This window comes from Opisthocomus hoazin, chromosome 3 (assembly GCF_030867145.1).
Source record: "Opisthocomus hoazin isolate bOpiHoa1 chromosome 3, bOpiHoa1.hap1, whole genome shotgun sequence".
Lineage (NCBI taxonomy): Eukaryota > Metazoa > Chordata > Aves > Opisthocomiformes > Opisthocomidae > Opisthocomus > Opisthocomus hoazin.
This window is the reverse complement of record NC_134416.1, coordinates 10377156-10395957: the sequence shown is the minus strand read 5'-3', so window position 1 is coordinate 10395957 and position 18802 is coordinate 10377156. Positions and strand designations below refer to the sequence as shown.

The 18802-nt window shown below is 43.7% G+C and overlaps 1 protein-coding gene across 2 annotated transcripts in view; it reads right to left on the bottom strand.

Annotated features, from left to right (window-relative positions):
* KCNQ3 (potassium voltage-gated channel subfamily Q member 3) overlaps positions 1-18802 on the bottom strand; it is a 227161-nt gene that overhangs the window by 40192 nt on the left and 168167 nt on the right. For both annotated transcript variants that reach the window (XM_075415536.1, XM_075415537.1), the window contains exon 2: positions 285-375. In XM_075415536.1, coding sequence (XP_075271651.1) covers positions 285-375 — 91 coding nt within the window. The remainder of the gene's footprint in view (positions 1-284; positions 376-18802) is intronic.

Sequence of the window (18802 nt, the reverse complement as noted above, 5' to 3'; positions counted from 1 at the left end):
GGTCTGGCATTGTCAATAGGAAATTTATTGATACTTTGATGGGAGAGCTGTTAGGCAAATGCTGAAAAGTCCTTATTTAAAAGCTTCAGGCTAGCATTTTTCCTCTCTCCTTACTTCAGTCGGTGTTGACAATGGACCAATAGGTAAGTGTGCGCTCACTGCTCCAGGACCAACAGAAGAAATCCTATTGCATGCAGAGCTGGGAGTAAGTTTCCATCACTGCTGATGGGGCGGACTTCAATTCAAGGCCATTACCAGTGTGGTACAGCAACCAGTCTACTTACCAGCAAGAGGAGCCAGTCTCCTGATGCAGTTTCATACTCCTTGAAAGTTGTCAGGACAGCTAAGATCAAACACCCCAAGACAATCAGAAACCTGGAATGAAATGAAAGCAAAAACCACAGCATTGTTACCCCTCTCTGTGTTTGCACTGGAGATGTTGCCTATAAAAACCTGAGCGAAGACCTGTAGGGGATGGCTACTTCCCTTTGGTGAGCAGTGAGTTGGGATCTCATGAAGATCAAGGGTCCTCAACCTGGACAAGGGGGGCCTGGCAGTTAAGAGATCATGGCAAGATCCTAAATCAGAATGCTTCTGGGACAGATATGCATTAATTAACTTGTATGCCTTCTTCAGGAAGGAAATGGATGATACTGCATTTTGGGAAGAGATTGTATGGTATGGCAGGAGGTCTATTCCAAGCTGATATGCTGCACGCTTCACAGAATGACACTGCAGTTACAGTGGAAGAAATCTACTTGGCCTGAGAACTGAGAAACAAAAATGCTTTAATACAATGCAGCACCAGGACAAACCCTCCCTTGAAAACTGTACTGCAGTTATTTTTTTTTGGTTTCCCTTTTTGCACTCATTTCTATGCAGATGAAAAGATAAAAAGGTTTGAAAGAGAAACAATAGAAAGCATAAAGTTCTGCTCTCTGATCAACACAGTGCGTGATAAATCACTGCCCCTGTGCTATTGTCTGTCTGTGAGGCCCCAGGACACAGAGATTTGACAGAAAATTTAGCTCCCACTGCTGGCAAATCCAATTCAGTCCAATTCAAAGTCACATTGCTCTGCTTTGTACAACTATTCCCAGGTTCAAGCTATTCAAAATCTTTTATACATAAAGAGGTAAGAAACAGCAAGGGAGTCTCGTAAATGATTGCTGTGAAGCAGAGTGGGGCAAGCTCATATTCTAGTATTTCATGTACTCAGGTCATGGTCATTTTAATGTGCTCCCAAAACCTGATCCACAGGAACAGAGGGACAGGTGGCCATGGAAATATTTCAGAGCTTAGTGAATAAATCAGAAGGACATCTCCATAAAAGCTCTGGATCCCTTGCTTTCATAGCTAGGGTACATCAGAGAAGTGATAGGAATTAGGCACTGAAATAATCCAGGGCAAAAAATCTTGTTAAGAATCAAACTGTGTTTAGCATGTATTACCTGTTTTGAATTTCAGTCTCATACCTAAAGTGTGATTTCATTTCTTGCTGAATAAAACTCCACTTTGTTTCACTGGGTGAAATGAGCAGAGTCCACGGCCTTCAGTGTGGAGGTAGCGAGCAAGGACCGTGGGGAAGCGGGCTCAGCTCAGAGACAAGTGTCCTCTAACCTGTCCTGGGGTTATGTTTCCTTCATGTACTGGGAAACCTAGGGCTAAGGGAGTATGTTCTGAGAATCTGAAACATTTTTGCAGCTGGAGTAAAAGGAGAGAGATGAGCTCCAGGTATTTCCTGCTGTCTTTTGGGAAGGAATTTCCTCCAAACAGCATCAACTAGCACCCTCCATGCGAGGACCTGGCAACGGCGAAACACTTCACAGCAAACTCTGAAGCATTACTTTGCTGAGGTTTTCCTAACATTACCTATTCTGACTGAAGTCTCATATATCAAGAAAATTTCACCTCAGCCTTTTCAAACAAGATTAAAACAGAAATAAATGTGTTTGCTCATGCTAAATAACGACGTCTCACCTCCTCCCACTCACCAGCCATACTCTTGAGCAAGGCTTATGTGGTTCATAGGAAACAGCCTTTGGGTCCAGAATGTGTCTTTTACCATCTACCTAGAACCACATTCCTGCTGCTCAAGACATTCAGCAGTTAACTGAGCAATTCTGCAACATCCCTGCTGTGCCCTCAAGATTGTTTTGTCACACCATACCTTGTTGTCCCCACCCTCCAATTGCAAAGCCAGTGGTTTATTGGCTTACCAAGGCCCACGATCCAGATGTCCTGCACCTCTATGAGCAAACTGGTGCGAACTCAACTGAGACAACAGGATTCCTTTGATTAGCTATAAACCACCTGCAATCTGCCACATTACAGCCATTACAGTGGCACCATCACTAATTCTACATTGAGAATAGCCTTGAGCTACCGCCACTTGATACTTTCCGTTACAGACATTTCTTTATATGATGTGAAAATTTGGTCATCTATCAGGTCACAGGTATCGCTTAAATGTTTTAATGAAAGGCGAAACACACTGAAAACAGTGAAAATTACATCATCAGCTACTTAAACTAAAAGCATGAATTTACGAACCATTCAACAGAACAGGACTGTCAATTAAAGACGATGTCTAGATTCTTATCCAAGAGGAAGAGAGAAGGTAAGTCAGTAGTCAAATCATCTTCTTTTACCTAAAAATGCTTGCTTTTTTACCACTAGAGGGTAGCGGTGCTCCACAGAGCAAGGGGATAGGGCGCTCGCTCCTGTTTTCCTCCCCCACGAAAGAATCTCAGTGCAGAGGATGTTCAGGTGATAGTACCCATGTATCTGGTACGCAGGAAAAGGAGTCTCATAGCAGTGAAAAGGGTTTTCCTTGGTCACTAAAAAACCCAGATATTGGCATTAACAGACAAGGGGTGCTGCTAGCTCAATCGCTCTGTGAGCCACAGCCCACACTGCAAGCCCCACTGCTCAAAGTGAAAGCCCATCCCTGAAAACAACAGATCACGCAAGACCAAAAAAAGTGAAAATAGGGTGAGAGCGTGAGACTGGAGATCATAAGTCACCACGAATAATTTTGAGGGCAAATCCAAGTAGAGAATGTTGCCTGAACCATCTCAGTGCAGCCCAGAACAGTGCCCCAGATGTGCAACTGCTGAGCAGGAACCATAGTCCCAAAAAACACACAGCCCACAGAGCTCAGCCCCTGCTCCTTGCTGCAGGACTCTGGGGTGTGCAGGGATGAAAAGCCTGTGTTGCACACAGAACCACAATCCATCAGCTATCGTCCTACGGCACTGTTTCTGAATCACATCTCAACAATCCTCCCTTAGCACCTGAAATGACGACCGTGTTTGGAGTACTTCATGAATTTTAATCTCCATTGAGGCTATGCAACCCAACGATTTTCCTGCAGCCTCTTCTGTTTCAGATCTTGATGTTTACGAAGCCTGCAATTCTTCTTGTGTCCTTTTTCTATGGAACGTGCTACACAGATGTCATGTTTTTTCATCTATCCTACTTGCTGAGCAAAGAGGATAACAAGGTACGTCGTCACCTTGCTGCTTACGCCCATATTGTGGGCATATGTGACACCTATGCCCATATTGTGGCCTTGTGAACATTAAGACTCGTAACTTGCTTGACAGTTGCTGAGTCTATATTGTCCTATGGCAAAAGGACAATAGCTGAGTCTACATTGTGTAATTTCATCTTTTAGAGACAGCGGTGGGGATCCAGTGGTTGAGCCTGACCGGAAAATCGTAGCAGGCAAATAGCAGGGAAAGAATCTGCTGAAATCAGAGGATGAGCAGAGGGGAGGCTAACACTGACAGGCGGAATTAAGGGGCAGAGAGGGAGAAAGTCTTGAGTTTACTGATAGTTACAGCGATACTCTTCACGGGGCATAGAGCACCAAGGGTTAGAAGAAAGAAACAGTGAAAGTCAAGGTTTAGTAATGAAAATTGAGTCCTATTAAGCCTAAGCTTCCTAAAGAACAGTGTTTCAGCAGGTGGCAGTCCAGACTTCAAGACTGTAAATTGGGTATGCCAAATGAGGACCTGAATTTGGTTCTTCAGTTTTCAGAATCATTCCTGCTACCATTTTACATCATTTTTCACAAGCCCATTACATTGTACCCATTTGCAGTATTATGCCTAAAATCCTGATGAGTTTGTTGTGTGTGGCGGTGACCTTTTGTTACTGTCACAACTAATATGCTATTCTAGTAAATAAATGTTCTTGTTACTTGAAATCATATGTTTAACACTTATCCTTTCTAATCCTACTATTTTGGTCTCGTGAAGATAGTATTCCAAAAAAATACATTTTATTTTTTCCAGGAAAAAACAAGTAATTTATAACTGTGCTACCATGAACATAATGTTTCTTGATGAACATCACAGACTGTTTTGTTTGATAAATTTTGATTTCTTTTAATATTTCACATATTTTGAGTTTTTCTTCTATATCTGCTTTCATTTGAAGCCAATATAATGCAGATCTAGCTCAGAACTTTTTTATATTTTCCATATACAGGTGCTCATCATGTATCCTGTTCACCATCTCTTGCTTCAAACTTTTGGGAGCAGATCACATAGTAATTTGTCTATAATCTATTCCAAAATGCAGTAGTCCTTTAGAAGCTGTGGTGAGGACTAGATAGATCATAGGCAGGCCAAACTGTATTTGCTCCTGGCATCATTTTGGCAAATTTTCATCCCGTGTGACAAAATTTTAAGTTGCAAGTAGTCTTACAGTTAATAGAGAGGAACATGTTCTTCTAGTGTGCAGCTCGTGTTGTTTTAAAGTAGACAGCTCAAGCCGGTCAGAAGCATCTACAGAGACATTTTCTTCTCTATAACTGTAGGAAAGACTCTAGTGACTAGCTTGTATGGAGATGTTTACCATGTAAATTAGCTGAATGCCACCTCTTCTGTTCAACCCTGTTTTGGATATCATACAAACACCACCTTTTAATAATGTTTATATATTTTTACTACTGGAAGAATTAGCCTACCAGCCATACCAGCCCACTTCTTACATGAGCTCTGAAATCCCTAGCTGGAAATTCAGGCATCACATCCACAAGTGGTTGAGGATCCTGCTTGCAAAATAATGATCCAAGCTCTGGCAGAATAGCCCCTTGCACAGTTACTAGTAAGAAATCCCCTCCAGTGCAACAGTGCATAGCCTTCGGTTCGCTCTCACATCTTCAACACCATTTCTCGCAAGCCATTGGAATTTCCTCTGTCTCCAAATGTTCATATGAATCTGAGATTTTTCTACTTTGTTCCACTTGGTCCTCTCTTGTTATCCCTTAAAACTTGTGCTCTAGTTTCATTATGTTCTGCCACCTGGTAAATGCTAATGAAATTCTCTAAGATTATATTAGGAATATCTGGTGGTGTTTTGCTCAATTTTTGGTTGACGGTTCCCAACGCAATATGGTCTTAAAACCATGGTTCCCACACACTTTCCCAAAGTGCATATTGGAACAACCTTATTTTCTTCAGCTATTGGCTTTTACCCATGAGGATTAAAATTGCATCACAGTTCTTTCAGTTGCTCTATATTCCTACCCACCATCTTTTTCTCTGCATCCAAACCTCGGTTTTCACAGAACATCTGCAGTATCTTGCACTGATCACTTTATGGTTGCTAATGAGAGGCTTGAGTTGGGATTTTTAGCACTGAAAAAATTACATTACCAAATATTTGAGAACAGCTCTTTGGAGAGAAGGAAATGCATGCTTCATTTTCAGAGACTTGGGAATACTCACTGTTTAATATTTAGATTCTTGCATGTCTGCTAGTGCAAGCAATAGGCCAGTTACCCTTACAGAGATCAGTACTGGGATAGGGGTGACAGGAAAAATCTGAAAATTCTGTGAGGTTACAGTTGTGTGCTGTGCAGAGGAGTATGGGGAAGTGTGTTCAGAAATTCAGTGGAGGACCTGCAGAAGGAGGGAAAAAGCAGCAAGTGCTTCGAGTAGGGATGTTCAAAGGTTTGTCTTCCTTTGCATCCACAGATTCCACTGAGTACACACACACATCCGCAGCTCCATGCAGGAGCCCCTGGCCCAATGCCATCGTACAGCAAGGACGGTAGAAATGCCACACTTGGTAAGCTGAATTGCAGTCTTGCTCTGCTGCAAAGGCAGAGACAGAGCAAGATCTTTCACGAGATGCTGGAAGAAACCTTAGAAGTGAGGGAAGATCCCCGAAAGATACTTTGCCTGACTGGCATGCCAGCTGATCTGGCAGGTGATGAAGTGGTAGCCCAGAATGACACTAGTCCACGGGTGACAGGAGTGAGAGCCACTGTCCCTCTCACAGTAGGAAGCTTAGCCATAAAAGCCTGAATGCTTATTCATGCAAGGTTTTTCATGACCTTGGGTTCTCATTGGCAGGAATTGCTCTGAATGGGCTTCACTGCTGTTTCCCTAAGTTTGGAAAGCTTTTAAAAGGCAAGATCAGGGAGGGGAAAGCTGTGCTTCACAGCAGGGCATTTAAGGTGCAAAAGAACAGTTCTTAAATCAGACGGTTCCTCTCTCCTGTCCTCCACATGTAAGCCAATAGCCTGGTTAAGGTCTCCTCCTCTTGTTGCTTTTTCTTCAGGTCTATTCCTGAAAACTGTTTGCTTCACCAGCTTCTGTATCTCTCTTGCCACCTTTCTTAGGGAGTCTGACATGCTGGTACAAATTATTTTGGGTCAGCAACGTCAGACAGCACGAATCCCATCAACCTGGATTTTCTGCTGTGGGGGACATTTCAGAAGGATGGCCTCACACATTTCTCAAGTTTGCTGGCATGGGAGTACAAAATAGAAAGCCCAGAGCACTACATTCCCCTGCTTGATTTTTCGCAGTTTGGAAGACAGGAGCCATCCACCAAGATCTCATTTCCATCTTGTCTCTGAGACAAGTTTTAAAGATGCTCTGAAAAGTCTGGCATCCACAGGTTACAAGAAGAGGCCTAGACATCTTACCACATGCGCCACTGGGGGACAGACTGCAGAAGCAAGGAGAGGCAATGACAGCATTAGCTACCAAGGAGTTAGATGTCTCCTGTCCTCCTGCAGCTTGAATAAGGATGGGAAAGCATCCAATGGCTGCAACTAAATATTATGAGTTGCTCTGTTAGTGGCTTTAAATTCTATTTTTATATTAAGTGAATGACATTGGACTGAACTATTGTTTGGGGCTTTTGTCTGCCACGACTAGTACGCCTGTCCGTGGGCTTATCTCTGGCTGGCAGCATGCTGCTAATTGAGTTACAACACGCAGACTATGAAACACGGTGGGCCATGCAGCACAGCAAAGCAGGACCAGCACGGAGACAAACCGCATTACCCAGCGACCCCAGCTGCAATAACCACAAATCAAATGAGTTTCAGAAATGCTTCTAACAGGACTTTCTCCAAAGGACATTAACAAATTTGTGTGCAGCCATTTGAAGGTAAGCTTTAAGATTCATTGGCTGGTTTCTGCTAAGTTTTGTAAAATAAAACTGTGGGACATCTGAAAGTCAGCCTGTAATTTAACATTCAAGTACCCAGCTTTCAGCAAACCCTGTAAAGAAGTAATGTGAATTTAGAGTATATAAAGACCCTAAGATAAAAGCATTAATCATCCATGTAAATGCTTAAACATCCTGAGTAGGAATTTCCAGGAAGGTACCTCTCTAAGCATCAGCAATACTGTTGTGTCCAGCGAGATGAATGGAGTCTACTTCCCAACATCATAAAATCTCAGGGAGACCAAAGAACTGGGATCTCTCACATAGACATGCACTGACCTCTGCACAAACCCTTCACCTTTCTTTAGAAAGGAGGAGAGGAATGTGTTCTGTCCTCTGAATGAATTTTTAGGGAGTGCCAAAGAAGGTAAACGGGAGAAATTTCTTAACCCACTGTCCTGACTTTTGCCTTGACTGAACGCACCGTTGTGATATATTCTACCATCCCATTTGAAATAAATGAAGATCAAAAGACTATAGAGGAGTGAAAAAAACAAACAAGTAAAAAACCGCAGTCAAACAGCCTACCCACCTTTTCTTCCCCTGACCAAATTCCCTTTTCTCACAGGAACTCATATCAAATATGTTACGTCCTCCAAACGTGATACAGCTGAAAGTGAATTTCCAACATCAGGAAGATGGTACTGTCCAGAAATAGCCTCTGTAGTCTGAAATACAGGGCTTCTAGGTAGGGAAGTGATAACATTAATTCAGTGGCTCGGCAGAATCTTAGACTGAACTGAAAAGAGAATCTTCACTTTTTACCCAAGACTTCGATCCATTTGGGAGTTTTGACAGTTGGAGCTTTTTTCTATTTTTGACCCTACATTGCAAAAGAACACATTTTTTTAAACAATCCAAATAATTCCATCCTAATCTAGCACTTTCAGACAGGTGGGATTGCCAAGTAGAAGGTAATTTCCAAGTTGGACTGTATCTTCTTTGCCTGTGCCATCTCAAACTCCACCACACACTCACCTTCACATGTGAACAGGAGAACTTTATGCAACGACCTCAGTTTTCACATGGAGTGGGACATTCCAAAGAAACGTTGCATGGTACCATTCCCAATGGACATTTTGCATGGTTGAAGACTTGCAACTGTGTAAGGAAAAGGTACATGGCTACACATGACCTGCACCCCACAAGAACATTGCCAGTCCACTCCAGGTCCAAGTAATAGTTTAGTGGGTTTCCCATTATGAGCAATGAAGGGAGTCCTGATAATGCAGCTCCAGATATTTGGCTCAATTCTGGCAAATTGAGTGGGATCACTGGACTACAGGAGATAAAGATTACCACTGTAAGAGCCCCTTCTTGACCTTTCTGTCATTAACTCCACAGAGAGCTCTACTATTTGACTGAGATAGTCACGGTTTTGGCTGTGACACAGGGGACTTGACTCAGGACTTTTCCAGCTAAAATCATGAAGTATTACAGGTAGAATGGAAGAGAGATTATTTTCCACATAGTATTTAGTCATTGGCTATACTGGAGAAAATCAGAAAAATTACCTCAGACCCTACTTTAAACTATCCAGTTGTTGGGCTTTTTTTAATCACGGAGGCTCTTTTGAATTTATTCTAATTTTTGTATAAGTGAAGAGTGCAGAGTCATCATTGCATCTTACCCTGTGTGACAACACTGCACATCAATTTTCCTTAACAAACTGGTCTATAGCCTATGATCCATTCACAAACCCAGTGGTGCTGCAGGACAAGCCCACATCAAGCAGTCAGGAAAGCATTTCTTACTGTGCAGAATACAAAGCAGATGAGCTGCTCTCACTTTATTCACAGGGAAAGAAGAGAAGGAGGAGAATGAATCTGTGCTAAAAGATGCAAGGGCTAAACTCACACTACAGTAGCTGTGACCACCGTTAAAGTGGTGGTGTGGAGCAATGATTTTCTTGGGATTCACAGATTAACACAGACAAAATACTGTGTTAATAGACCGACCACACTTTTTTATGTTTTCTTACATCCGACTTAATTTTTCCTTCATGCTCCATGGATAAGCAGGTTGTGGTTTGGCATTGATGATCTGTCAAGCAACAAGGCTTCACAGCTATGGCCCATTGCCAGTGCCCCATAAAATGGCATTACCTGGAGGCCAAGGGTGCTGAAAGCAAAATATTCTTGAATATCTCTTTCTACAACAGAACTAGGGATGTCTCAGAGGCTTTAGGTTATCTCAGCTATCACAAAAAACTTACCATTGTTAAACATAGTAATGTAAGGGTCTTATTCCTGTCAGAGTGCCCAAGGGATGGGCTTTTATCAGGTAACCACGGACATCCTGGTGCAACTTCATTCTCTAGCTGCTGCTCCACATAAGTTCTGCTAAGTAATTGCCAGTCCTGTATGGATACTGAAGATCCCCCATGTTGTCCCACAGCACACTAGGTGCACATGATTCAAACCCCATTTCTTTGTTTTTTGGAGGAGATGACTTCATTATACCCATTAAGAGGATCATCAGAATCCTGGTGCTGAACACAGTGTCACGTGGATGAAAATGCGTTTTGGATGTCAACCTGAGCAGCATGGTGTCCTAATCACACCTTCCCCAGTGGGCCAAATACTCACTGCCAGGCCCTTTCTCCTAGTGCAGACGTGAATCCACTCGCTGTAACTCAGGTGCACACCAGCCAAACCGCTGCCACAGGTCTTATCCCCTTTAATACTTGCTTCTCAAAATATATTTGAGGGCTTCTCTTCTCTCATAGCTCTATATGAATATTGTGAAGATTTTTTTAACAATTTATTGGGAAGAGAGAACAGGGACAGAAAGTGGATTTCAACACTAAAATGACAGCTGCTGCCTTTACGGTTTAACACATGACAAGATACGTGGTCTGGACAGAAATGTGGGGGCGGTGATCAATTGCTTAGAGGCAAATCCCTTTATAATAGTGTTATTTCAACATCTTGTCTTTAAACTAATGAAAGTATGTCAATAACTTTAAAGTGTTTCAGCCAATGGGCTTACAGAGCCTGTGTCATGTGGAATTTCTATAGGTTCTGCACCTTCACAGGAAAGAGCACTGAACGGTCTGCAACTCCGAGCAGGCTGCAGACCCGTGGTGCTAACACAGACACTAAGGCCAACACAGGAACAGATGAAGCACATAATACAGAGAAGTTATACGTACTCCTTCTTCACCTCCAGTTTACATGTATTAGTAAATTATGAGTTGCATTAGCATAGCAAATGAATCACATCCTGCTTGAAGGTGAAATTTTGATCAGCTCTGTAGAGGTCATTGTATCCTCAGAACTCTGATTTACATAACTAAACAATAGCACGAGGTATTTGTACCTATATAAATTTGATGCTGTTTTTAGAGTATTTCTGCTGCTTTGTATTACTAAAAGCAATTAATCAGCATTCAAAATTCAGAATGATCATCTGTAAGTATGTAATATTTCATCTGAAGTCTGAAGTTGGAGTCTTTGGAGGAGGTTATCAGCCTTTTCCAGACCTGCCCAATTTTATTCCTGAAGTGTTTCACCAGCATCTGCAACAATGCTTCTCAACACAATGTATGATGGCACTTTTGCTCAATTGGCTCGTTAATATCTCAGATAACATTATCCCTGTTTAACCTGTCAGTTTCAAACAAAGACAATTCTATCGAACCTCCAGGAAAAAATGATGATATGCAAAGGAATATTTTTATTTGTTTTTCTTTGAAGAAAGAGTTCTATTTAGTAGGGTAAGTAATTTGAAATGACACAGAAATCAGCATACATAAGTACATTTAGAAAAATAAAACCTAATTTTCAGTAATGAGAAGCTCTGCATGCAGAACAGAAGTTAGCAAAGCAGTGAAGTCTGTACTAAGCAGCTCAGTTGGGACTCCCAAGTTTGTATCCTGAAAGAATATGAACCTTTGGTTCTTCCCTAAATGGAGTAGCTGGTTTTACTGAAGGAAGGTCCTCTATTACAGATGAGTTTGGCGGCAGTGGAACACAGCCTTGGCATAACTTTCCTGTGCTTCTTCAACATCCATGAGAACAGGAATTCCTGTTCCTAATTTGATCTTTGCGACCTTGTTCTTTTGTGGCATCAATGCAAAGAGGGACTGGAATCTCAATGTTATAATGAGCCTGCAGGACTGGAGAGTTAAATCCATTTTCAGGTATAGCATGACAGATCTGACCAGCCATTCACCCAATAAAGATCATTCAGTGAGCTGAACTACCCTCTGAGCTCCACGAACTGCCCTGACTAGATCAGTGGCATTGCAGATACTTAACTCACGTGTATGCACACGGATATTTGAATGTCTGAATTGAATTTCTAAATCATGAGTTGAATCTCATCTCACATAGATGAACAAAAGCAGAAAGCCTGAAGCAGAAAGCACCAACACTAATGCTGTGTTCACAGCTTGCAGTGCCTCTGCCAGTCCTGAACACTAGAATGAAGGGGGAGGTTTGCATCAGAGGTGCACAGCTTTTCCCTTTTGCTGGGCCTGAACAAATATTGCAGTAAAACTAGGAGTGCTGCAGAGGAATGACTGTCAGATCTGGGCTTTTTTATTGACCTTCCAGACAAATATGATGGCTGACACAGACATCTAAAGTGTGTGGAAAGTCAGATGTTTTCTCCTTGCACAATCCCACCAGGACATCTTCAGGGATAGGGAAGCACACTTACCATGTGGCTGGGGAAACCATCAATAAGTGAGCACTAGGCAGTAACCCTTTCCTGGGTGAAAGACGTACTGAATGAATCAGATGATCTCTCTGGTATCTCAGTGCTCAGATTATATAGGGATACTAGCCTTGGCTATCCACTACTTTGCCTACACATTTTTATTTGGTATAACATGGCTTGAAGTTGTTCCCAACATTGACTAATTATTTAGGTCACGGGCTCTAACTGTTGTAGTGATGTTACAATGACTTCTAAGTAGTCTTGCTCAAGATGCTCACAACCGATTGTACATTAATTTTTTCATTGCTTACCATCAGCGGTAGTCTTACATGGGCTCAGAAGTCTGGTCTATACTCAAAACAGTCTGCATGTTTTTTTAAATAGGAAATTTAAGAGTGGGAAAAGATTGCTGCTCCAACATCCCTCTCTTCTTAATTTTCTTCTGAGGGACTAACTCAGAGTGCTTTTGGATCAATGAGAACATTTTAGTTGCTTCAGTGAGTGCTGGAGCTCAGCCTTACCCTTTTGCCACTTTAGATTTCTGCCTGCATTTTGATTCAGAAAAATTAGGCCAGATGCATGCGAAACACAGACTGCGATTCACCTCAACATACTGCAGACATTGACAGTCCAAGTGTCTGCATCTCAGCATGCCTGGCTCACTAAGGCAGTGGGGAAAACTAGGGACCTGAAAAGCATGATCTATCTGCTCTATTTTAGGTGTCTACTTTAGGAGGAGATGAGCCATGTATTAGAAGTGCCTACTTCTCCAAGTGGAAAAAAGACCCCCAGGTGACTAAGTCAGATGAATCTCACTTACGGTGTCAGATAACAAGCTATGAATCAAACCTAACATCCTCTTGAAATGTTGGGAATGACATAAAGAAGAAAAAGGGGAGAAAGCTTTCCACTGGGCCCCAGGGCACATATGTCTAAATACAACCTTTAACAACAGGAACAAAAAGGGTTGTATTTTCTTATTCTGTCTTACCAGTGTAACCACACATAACACATTTGACACTCAAATATTTGCCAAACTGAATATTGAAAAAACATGAGATTAAGCCAAAATGAATAACGAGATGTTCTTACAAATGCCTCCCCACCACCATTTTTACCCTTGAGGGTGCATGTGTTCTAGTGTTTTTCCACAGTCAAGACAACTATTAAAGTAATAGTTTCTAAAGAACAAAAGCTTAGTTTCTCCTATGAACTATAACTATGTTACAGTTAGAGAAACGTTGAAGAAATGAAGTATTGCAATCCCGCCTCACCCAGTAAATTTATGAGATCTGGTAACTACTAGTTTTCAAGTTGTTTGAATTCTGAGGGTGCTGTGGTAAATCTGATGATGAAGTTAATTACTCACAAGAGCAAAATTTGAAAGGTTTTCATGGTGAATACTTCACATTAAATTACTAGTACTATTTTAGTCATCGTGACATTTTGAAAATAAGTACATGTTTACACTCAGCTCGCTTATAAGGTTATTAGTTGTATCTCAAGGTGCCCACTTTCAGTGTACACTCAACAGCAGTAATGCAGCTATGGATGTTGTTTATCTAACACAAATGATTCAACATGCCCATAATAGAAAGCATGTTTCTGCACACACCATTATTGGAGTTACAGGGCAGGCTAAGAAATATTTCATGCTTTAGACTCTTGAGGGAACTTGTGCTCCTTCTTCCATCACGGATCACTGCTTTCTTTCCTTCAACGGACAGAAGGATAAGATGCATAGGAAATCTTTCAAACCTAATTATTTTTTGCCAGGAATTTTGAATCTTTCTCCTTGTACAAGACATGCCACACCTTGCACAAAAGCAGGAACAGCTTTTCCCTTGGACCTGGGCAACAGAAGTTATTAATGCAGCGGTCATATTGTACATTTATCTTCATCTTTCTACCTTGCTCAAGTGTTTAAATTCATGTCAGCTTTACTTTTTCTGTCATTTTTTTAATATGTGGAAATACTTTATGCTGGAGGATACTGTCATATATCAATTTTTTCTCAGTTCCTGAAAGTTGGTTGGGATATTTTGTTCTTTTTTTAAATTTATTTCTAGCACAGCTTTTGTTAGTTCCCTAGTTTGCAGAGCAGGAAGTAAATTGCACATGTCTGTCTATTCACCTTTTATTACAGCATTAACCTTTCCATTATCAGCTCAAAAGCAGAGTTTATATTGCAGGCATCAGATCCAGCAATGACTTCATAGGCTGATTTAGTAGCGATCTTTATCAGTCACTTGATGTCCGACAGACCCAAACTTCATGAGACAGATGAGAGAAGAAGGAACAAGAAGCAACAGCTAAAACCAGATTGAATTCAGGGGTTATTGGCTCCTCTCCACTTGCTTTCACGGTACAGGAAGCTAGATAGATTGGGTTCACACTAACAATTGCTTCAGCTAATGTTCCTAATTCATAAAATACTAGTGCATCAGGTCAGACACTTTTTGCATGCACGAGGTTCCTTTATTCCTCACTTCCAGTTGCAAACAAATTAAGCATAGATATATTGTCTAGGATTTGCACATATAAAATCCAGACCACATTGTATTTCACAAGTATATAGCCCAAAACCTTTTGGGAGTGACCAGTTCTTATATCTCAATGACCTTTTAGAGTCAACGTGCATCAGCATGGTGTGTATGCGTCTTCCTGCTGTGTCAGGTTTGCGTGGCAAGATTTTGCTAGTGGGGGGGCTACTGGGGTGGATTCTGTGAGAAGCTGCAAAGAAGCTTCCCCTGTGTACAATGGAGTCAATACCAGTCAGCTCCAAGACGGACCTGCCGCTGGCCAAGGCCGAATGCATCATAGACGGTGGTAGCACCTCTGTGATAACATATTGAAGGGGAAAAAACTGCTGTGCAACAGAAGCCAAAGCAGAGAGGAGTGAGAAAATGAGAGAGAAACAGCTTTGCAGACACCAAGGTCACTGAAGAAGGAGGGGGAGTAGGTGCTCCAGGCACTGGAGCAGAGATTCCCCTGCAGCCCGACAATGGTGAGGCAGGCTGTCCCTCTGCAGCCCATGGGGGTCCACAGTGGAGCAGATATCCACCTGCAGCCCGTGGAGGACAGCACACCGGAACAGGTGGACACCCAGAGGAGGCTATGACCCTGCGGGGAGCTCATGCTTGTTTTGGTTTGGTCTGGATAAATGCCAGGTGTCCACTTAAACAGCTCTATCACTCCCCCTCCTCAGCTGGACAGGGGAGAGGCGATATGATGAAAGGCTCAACAGTTGAGATAAGGACAGGGAGAGATCACTCGCCAATTACTGTCACAGGCAAAACAGACTGAATTTGGGGAGAAAAGAAAGTTTAATTTATCATCAATCAAATCAGAATAGGATAATGAGAAATAAAACTAAGTCTTTAAACACCTACCCCCCTACCCCTCCCTTCTTCCTGGGCTCAACTTCAATCCCATTTCTCTACCTCCTCCCCCTGAGCAGAGCAGGGGGACAGGGAATGGGGGTTGTGGTCAGTTCATCACACGTTGTCTCTGCCACTCCTTCCTCCTCAGGAGGAAGACTCCTCACACTCTTCCCCTGATCCAGCGTGAAGGTTCCACTCATGGGTGACAGTTCTCCACAGACTTCTCCAATGTGAGTCCTTCCGATGGGCTGCAACTCTTCACAAACTGCCCCAGTGTGGTTCCCTTCCATGGGGTGCAGTCCTTCAGGAACAGGCTGCTCCAGTGTGGGTCCCCCACGGGGTCACAAGCCCTGCCAGCAAACCTGCTCTGGCGTGGGCTCCTCTCTCCACAGGTCTGCAGGTCCTGGCAGGAGCCTGCTCCATCTCTGGCTCCCCACAGGGTCACAGCTTCCTTCAGACATCCACCTGCTCCATCGTGGGGTTCCTTCCATGGGTTACAGGTGGATATCTGCTCCACTGTGGACCTCCGTGGACTGCAGGGGGGACAATCTGACTCACCATGGTCTTCATCACGAGCTGCAAGGGAAAACTCTCTGCTCTGGCATCTCGAGCACCTCCTCCCCCCTCCTTCTTCACTGACCTTGGTGTCTGCAGAGTTGTTTCTCTCACATCATCTCACTCCTCTCTCTTCACTGCTGCTTTACTGCAGGGTTTTTTTTTTCCCTTCTTAAACATGTTATCCCAGAGGTGCTACCACTGTCACTGATTGGCTTGGCCTTGGCCAAAGGCGGGTCCATCTTAGAGCCGGCTGGCACTGGCTTTATCAGACATAGGGGAAGCTTCTCGCAGCTTCTCACAGAAACCACGCCTATAGCCCCGCTGCTACCAAAACCTTGCCATGCAATCCCATAACTAGGCTGAAGCAGGCTCCTGACAGGACCTGTGACCCTGTGGAGAGCAGCCAATGCTGGAGCAGGTTTGCTGGCAGGACTTGTGACCCTGCTGGAGCAGACTGTTCCTGAAGGACTGCACCCCGTGGAAGGGACAAATACTGGAGCAGTTTGTGAAGAGCTGCAGCCCATGGGAAAGACTCACATTGGAGAAGTTTGTGGTGGACTGTCTCCTGTGGGAGGGACCCCATGCTGGAGCAGGGGAAGAGTATGAGGAGTAAGGAGTGACAGAGACAATATGTGATGAACTGACCACAACCCCCATTCCCCGTCCCCCTGCACCACTCAGGGGGAGGAGGTAGAGAAACCCAGAGTGAAATTGAGCCTGGGAAAACAGAAGGGGTGGGGGGAAGGTGTTTAAAGACTTGGTTTTATTTCTTGTTATCCTACTCTGATTTGATTGGTAATAAATTAAACTAATCTATCCAAGCCAAGTCTGTTTTGCCTGTGATGGTAACTGGTGGGTGTCCTTATCTTGACCCCTGAGCCTTTTGCTCTGTTTTTTTTCCCCTGTCCAGCTGAGAAGTGGAGTGATAGAGCAACTTGGTGGGCAGCTGACATGCAGACAAGGTCAACCCACTGCTCAGGTCTTTGTCCCGTTAGTCCACTCCACCTACAAGATGACATTTCACAGAATCACAGAATCACAGAATAGTAGGGGTTGGAAGGGACCTCTGTGGGTCATCTAGTCCAACCCCCCCGCCGAAGCAGGGTCACCTACAGCAGGCTGCACAGGACCTTGTCCAGGCGGGTCTTGAATATCTCCAGAGAAGGAGACGCCACAACCTCCCTGGGCAGCCTGTTCCAGTGCTCCGTCACTCTCAGAGAGAAGAAGTTCCTCCTCATGTTCAGGCGGAACTTCCTGTGCCTCAGTTTGTGCCCATTGCCCCTTGTCCTGTCACTGGGCACCACTGAAAAGAGCTTGGCCCCATCCTCCTGACACCCACCCTTCAGATATTTGTAGGCATTTATAAGGTCCCCTCTCAGCCTTCTCTTCTTCAGGCTGAACAAGTCCAGTTCCCTCAACCTCTCCTAGTAGTGGAGATTCTCCAGTCCCCTCACCATCCTTGTAGCCCTCCGCTGGACTCTCTCCAGTAGCTCTTCATCCTTCTTGAACTGGGGAGCCCAGAACTGGACAGAGTACTCCAGATGAGGCCTCACCAGGGCAGTGTAGAGGGGAAGGAGAACCTCCCTTGTCCTGCTGGCCACACTCTTCTTGATGCACCCCAGGATCCCATTGGCTTTCTTGGCAGCCAGGGCACACTGCTGGCTCATAGTTAACCTGTCGTCCACCAGGACACCCAGGTCCCTCTCCGCAGAGCTGTTCTCCAGCAGGTCCACCCCAAGCCTGTACTGGTGCATGAGGTTGTTCCTCCCCAGGTGCAGGACCCTGCACTTGCCCTTGTTGAACCTCATCAGGTTCCTCTCTGCCCAGCTCTCCAGCCTATCCAGGTCACATTTGGTCTCTTCCATGCCATCCACCAGCTTCCTTACTTGGTAAGGAAACTTCAAATGGAGGAAGAGCAGGTAATCTCTCAAATATTACATGCTGTTTGGTGGATTTCAGTTCCTGATGGCCTTTACAGTGAGGATAAAACTAACAGGTTGATATAGAAGTTTCTTGGCTTGAATGACCACTTGAGTACCATTGCATAAGACAAGATAGATAACATCTCAGTGATGAGGAGAAACAGCAAGACTCCAGCTTGTGGCATGCCAGCTAGCAGCACTCAGGAGAACCATCATTAAATGACAGGGCATGACACAGTTATCCTGGGTTAACTGTTTGTCTGCGCTCGCTCCAAGTTAGCACTGCTGCTCGTGGGGATATTTCAACTCGATAAGAACAGTTACTGAATCCTTTAGGACACTTTCGCATTCCTTGGTGCCCTGTGGCCTTTTCTTCTGCAGGCTGAACAGCCCCAACTCTCTCAGCCTTTCCTCATAGGAATTTTACCCTGCCCTCAGCCCTATAGGCTGGATCTTGGCACCTTGCCAATAGAAAATACTGGGCTTGGGGAGAATTCAGGCCATGTGAATCTGTTTCCCCATCTCCACTAAGTGCCACAAATTTCTGTTGACATCACTGAAGTTTTTTTGTGCTGCAATGGGATTTCAGACTAAGTCAGTAAAAAAAGGACTATCTGTGGTCCCTGACGATGTTTCTACATGCAGAGCCTTATCACCTTAACCTGAAACTGGAGATCCAGATCCAGTCAAACAGCAAGCCATGATATTATTGTTACTTGTTAGTAGCTCTAACTTAGCCGTAGGGTGTTCTAGTATGAAAATGTTAGAATTAATTAAGTTAGCCAGGGCATTAAG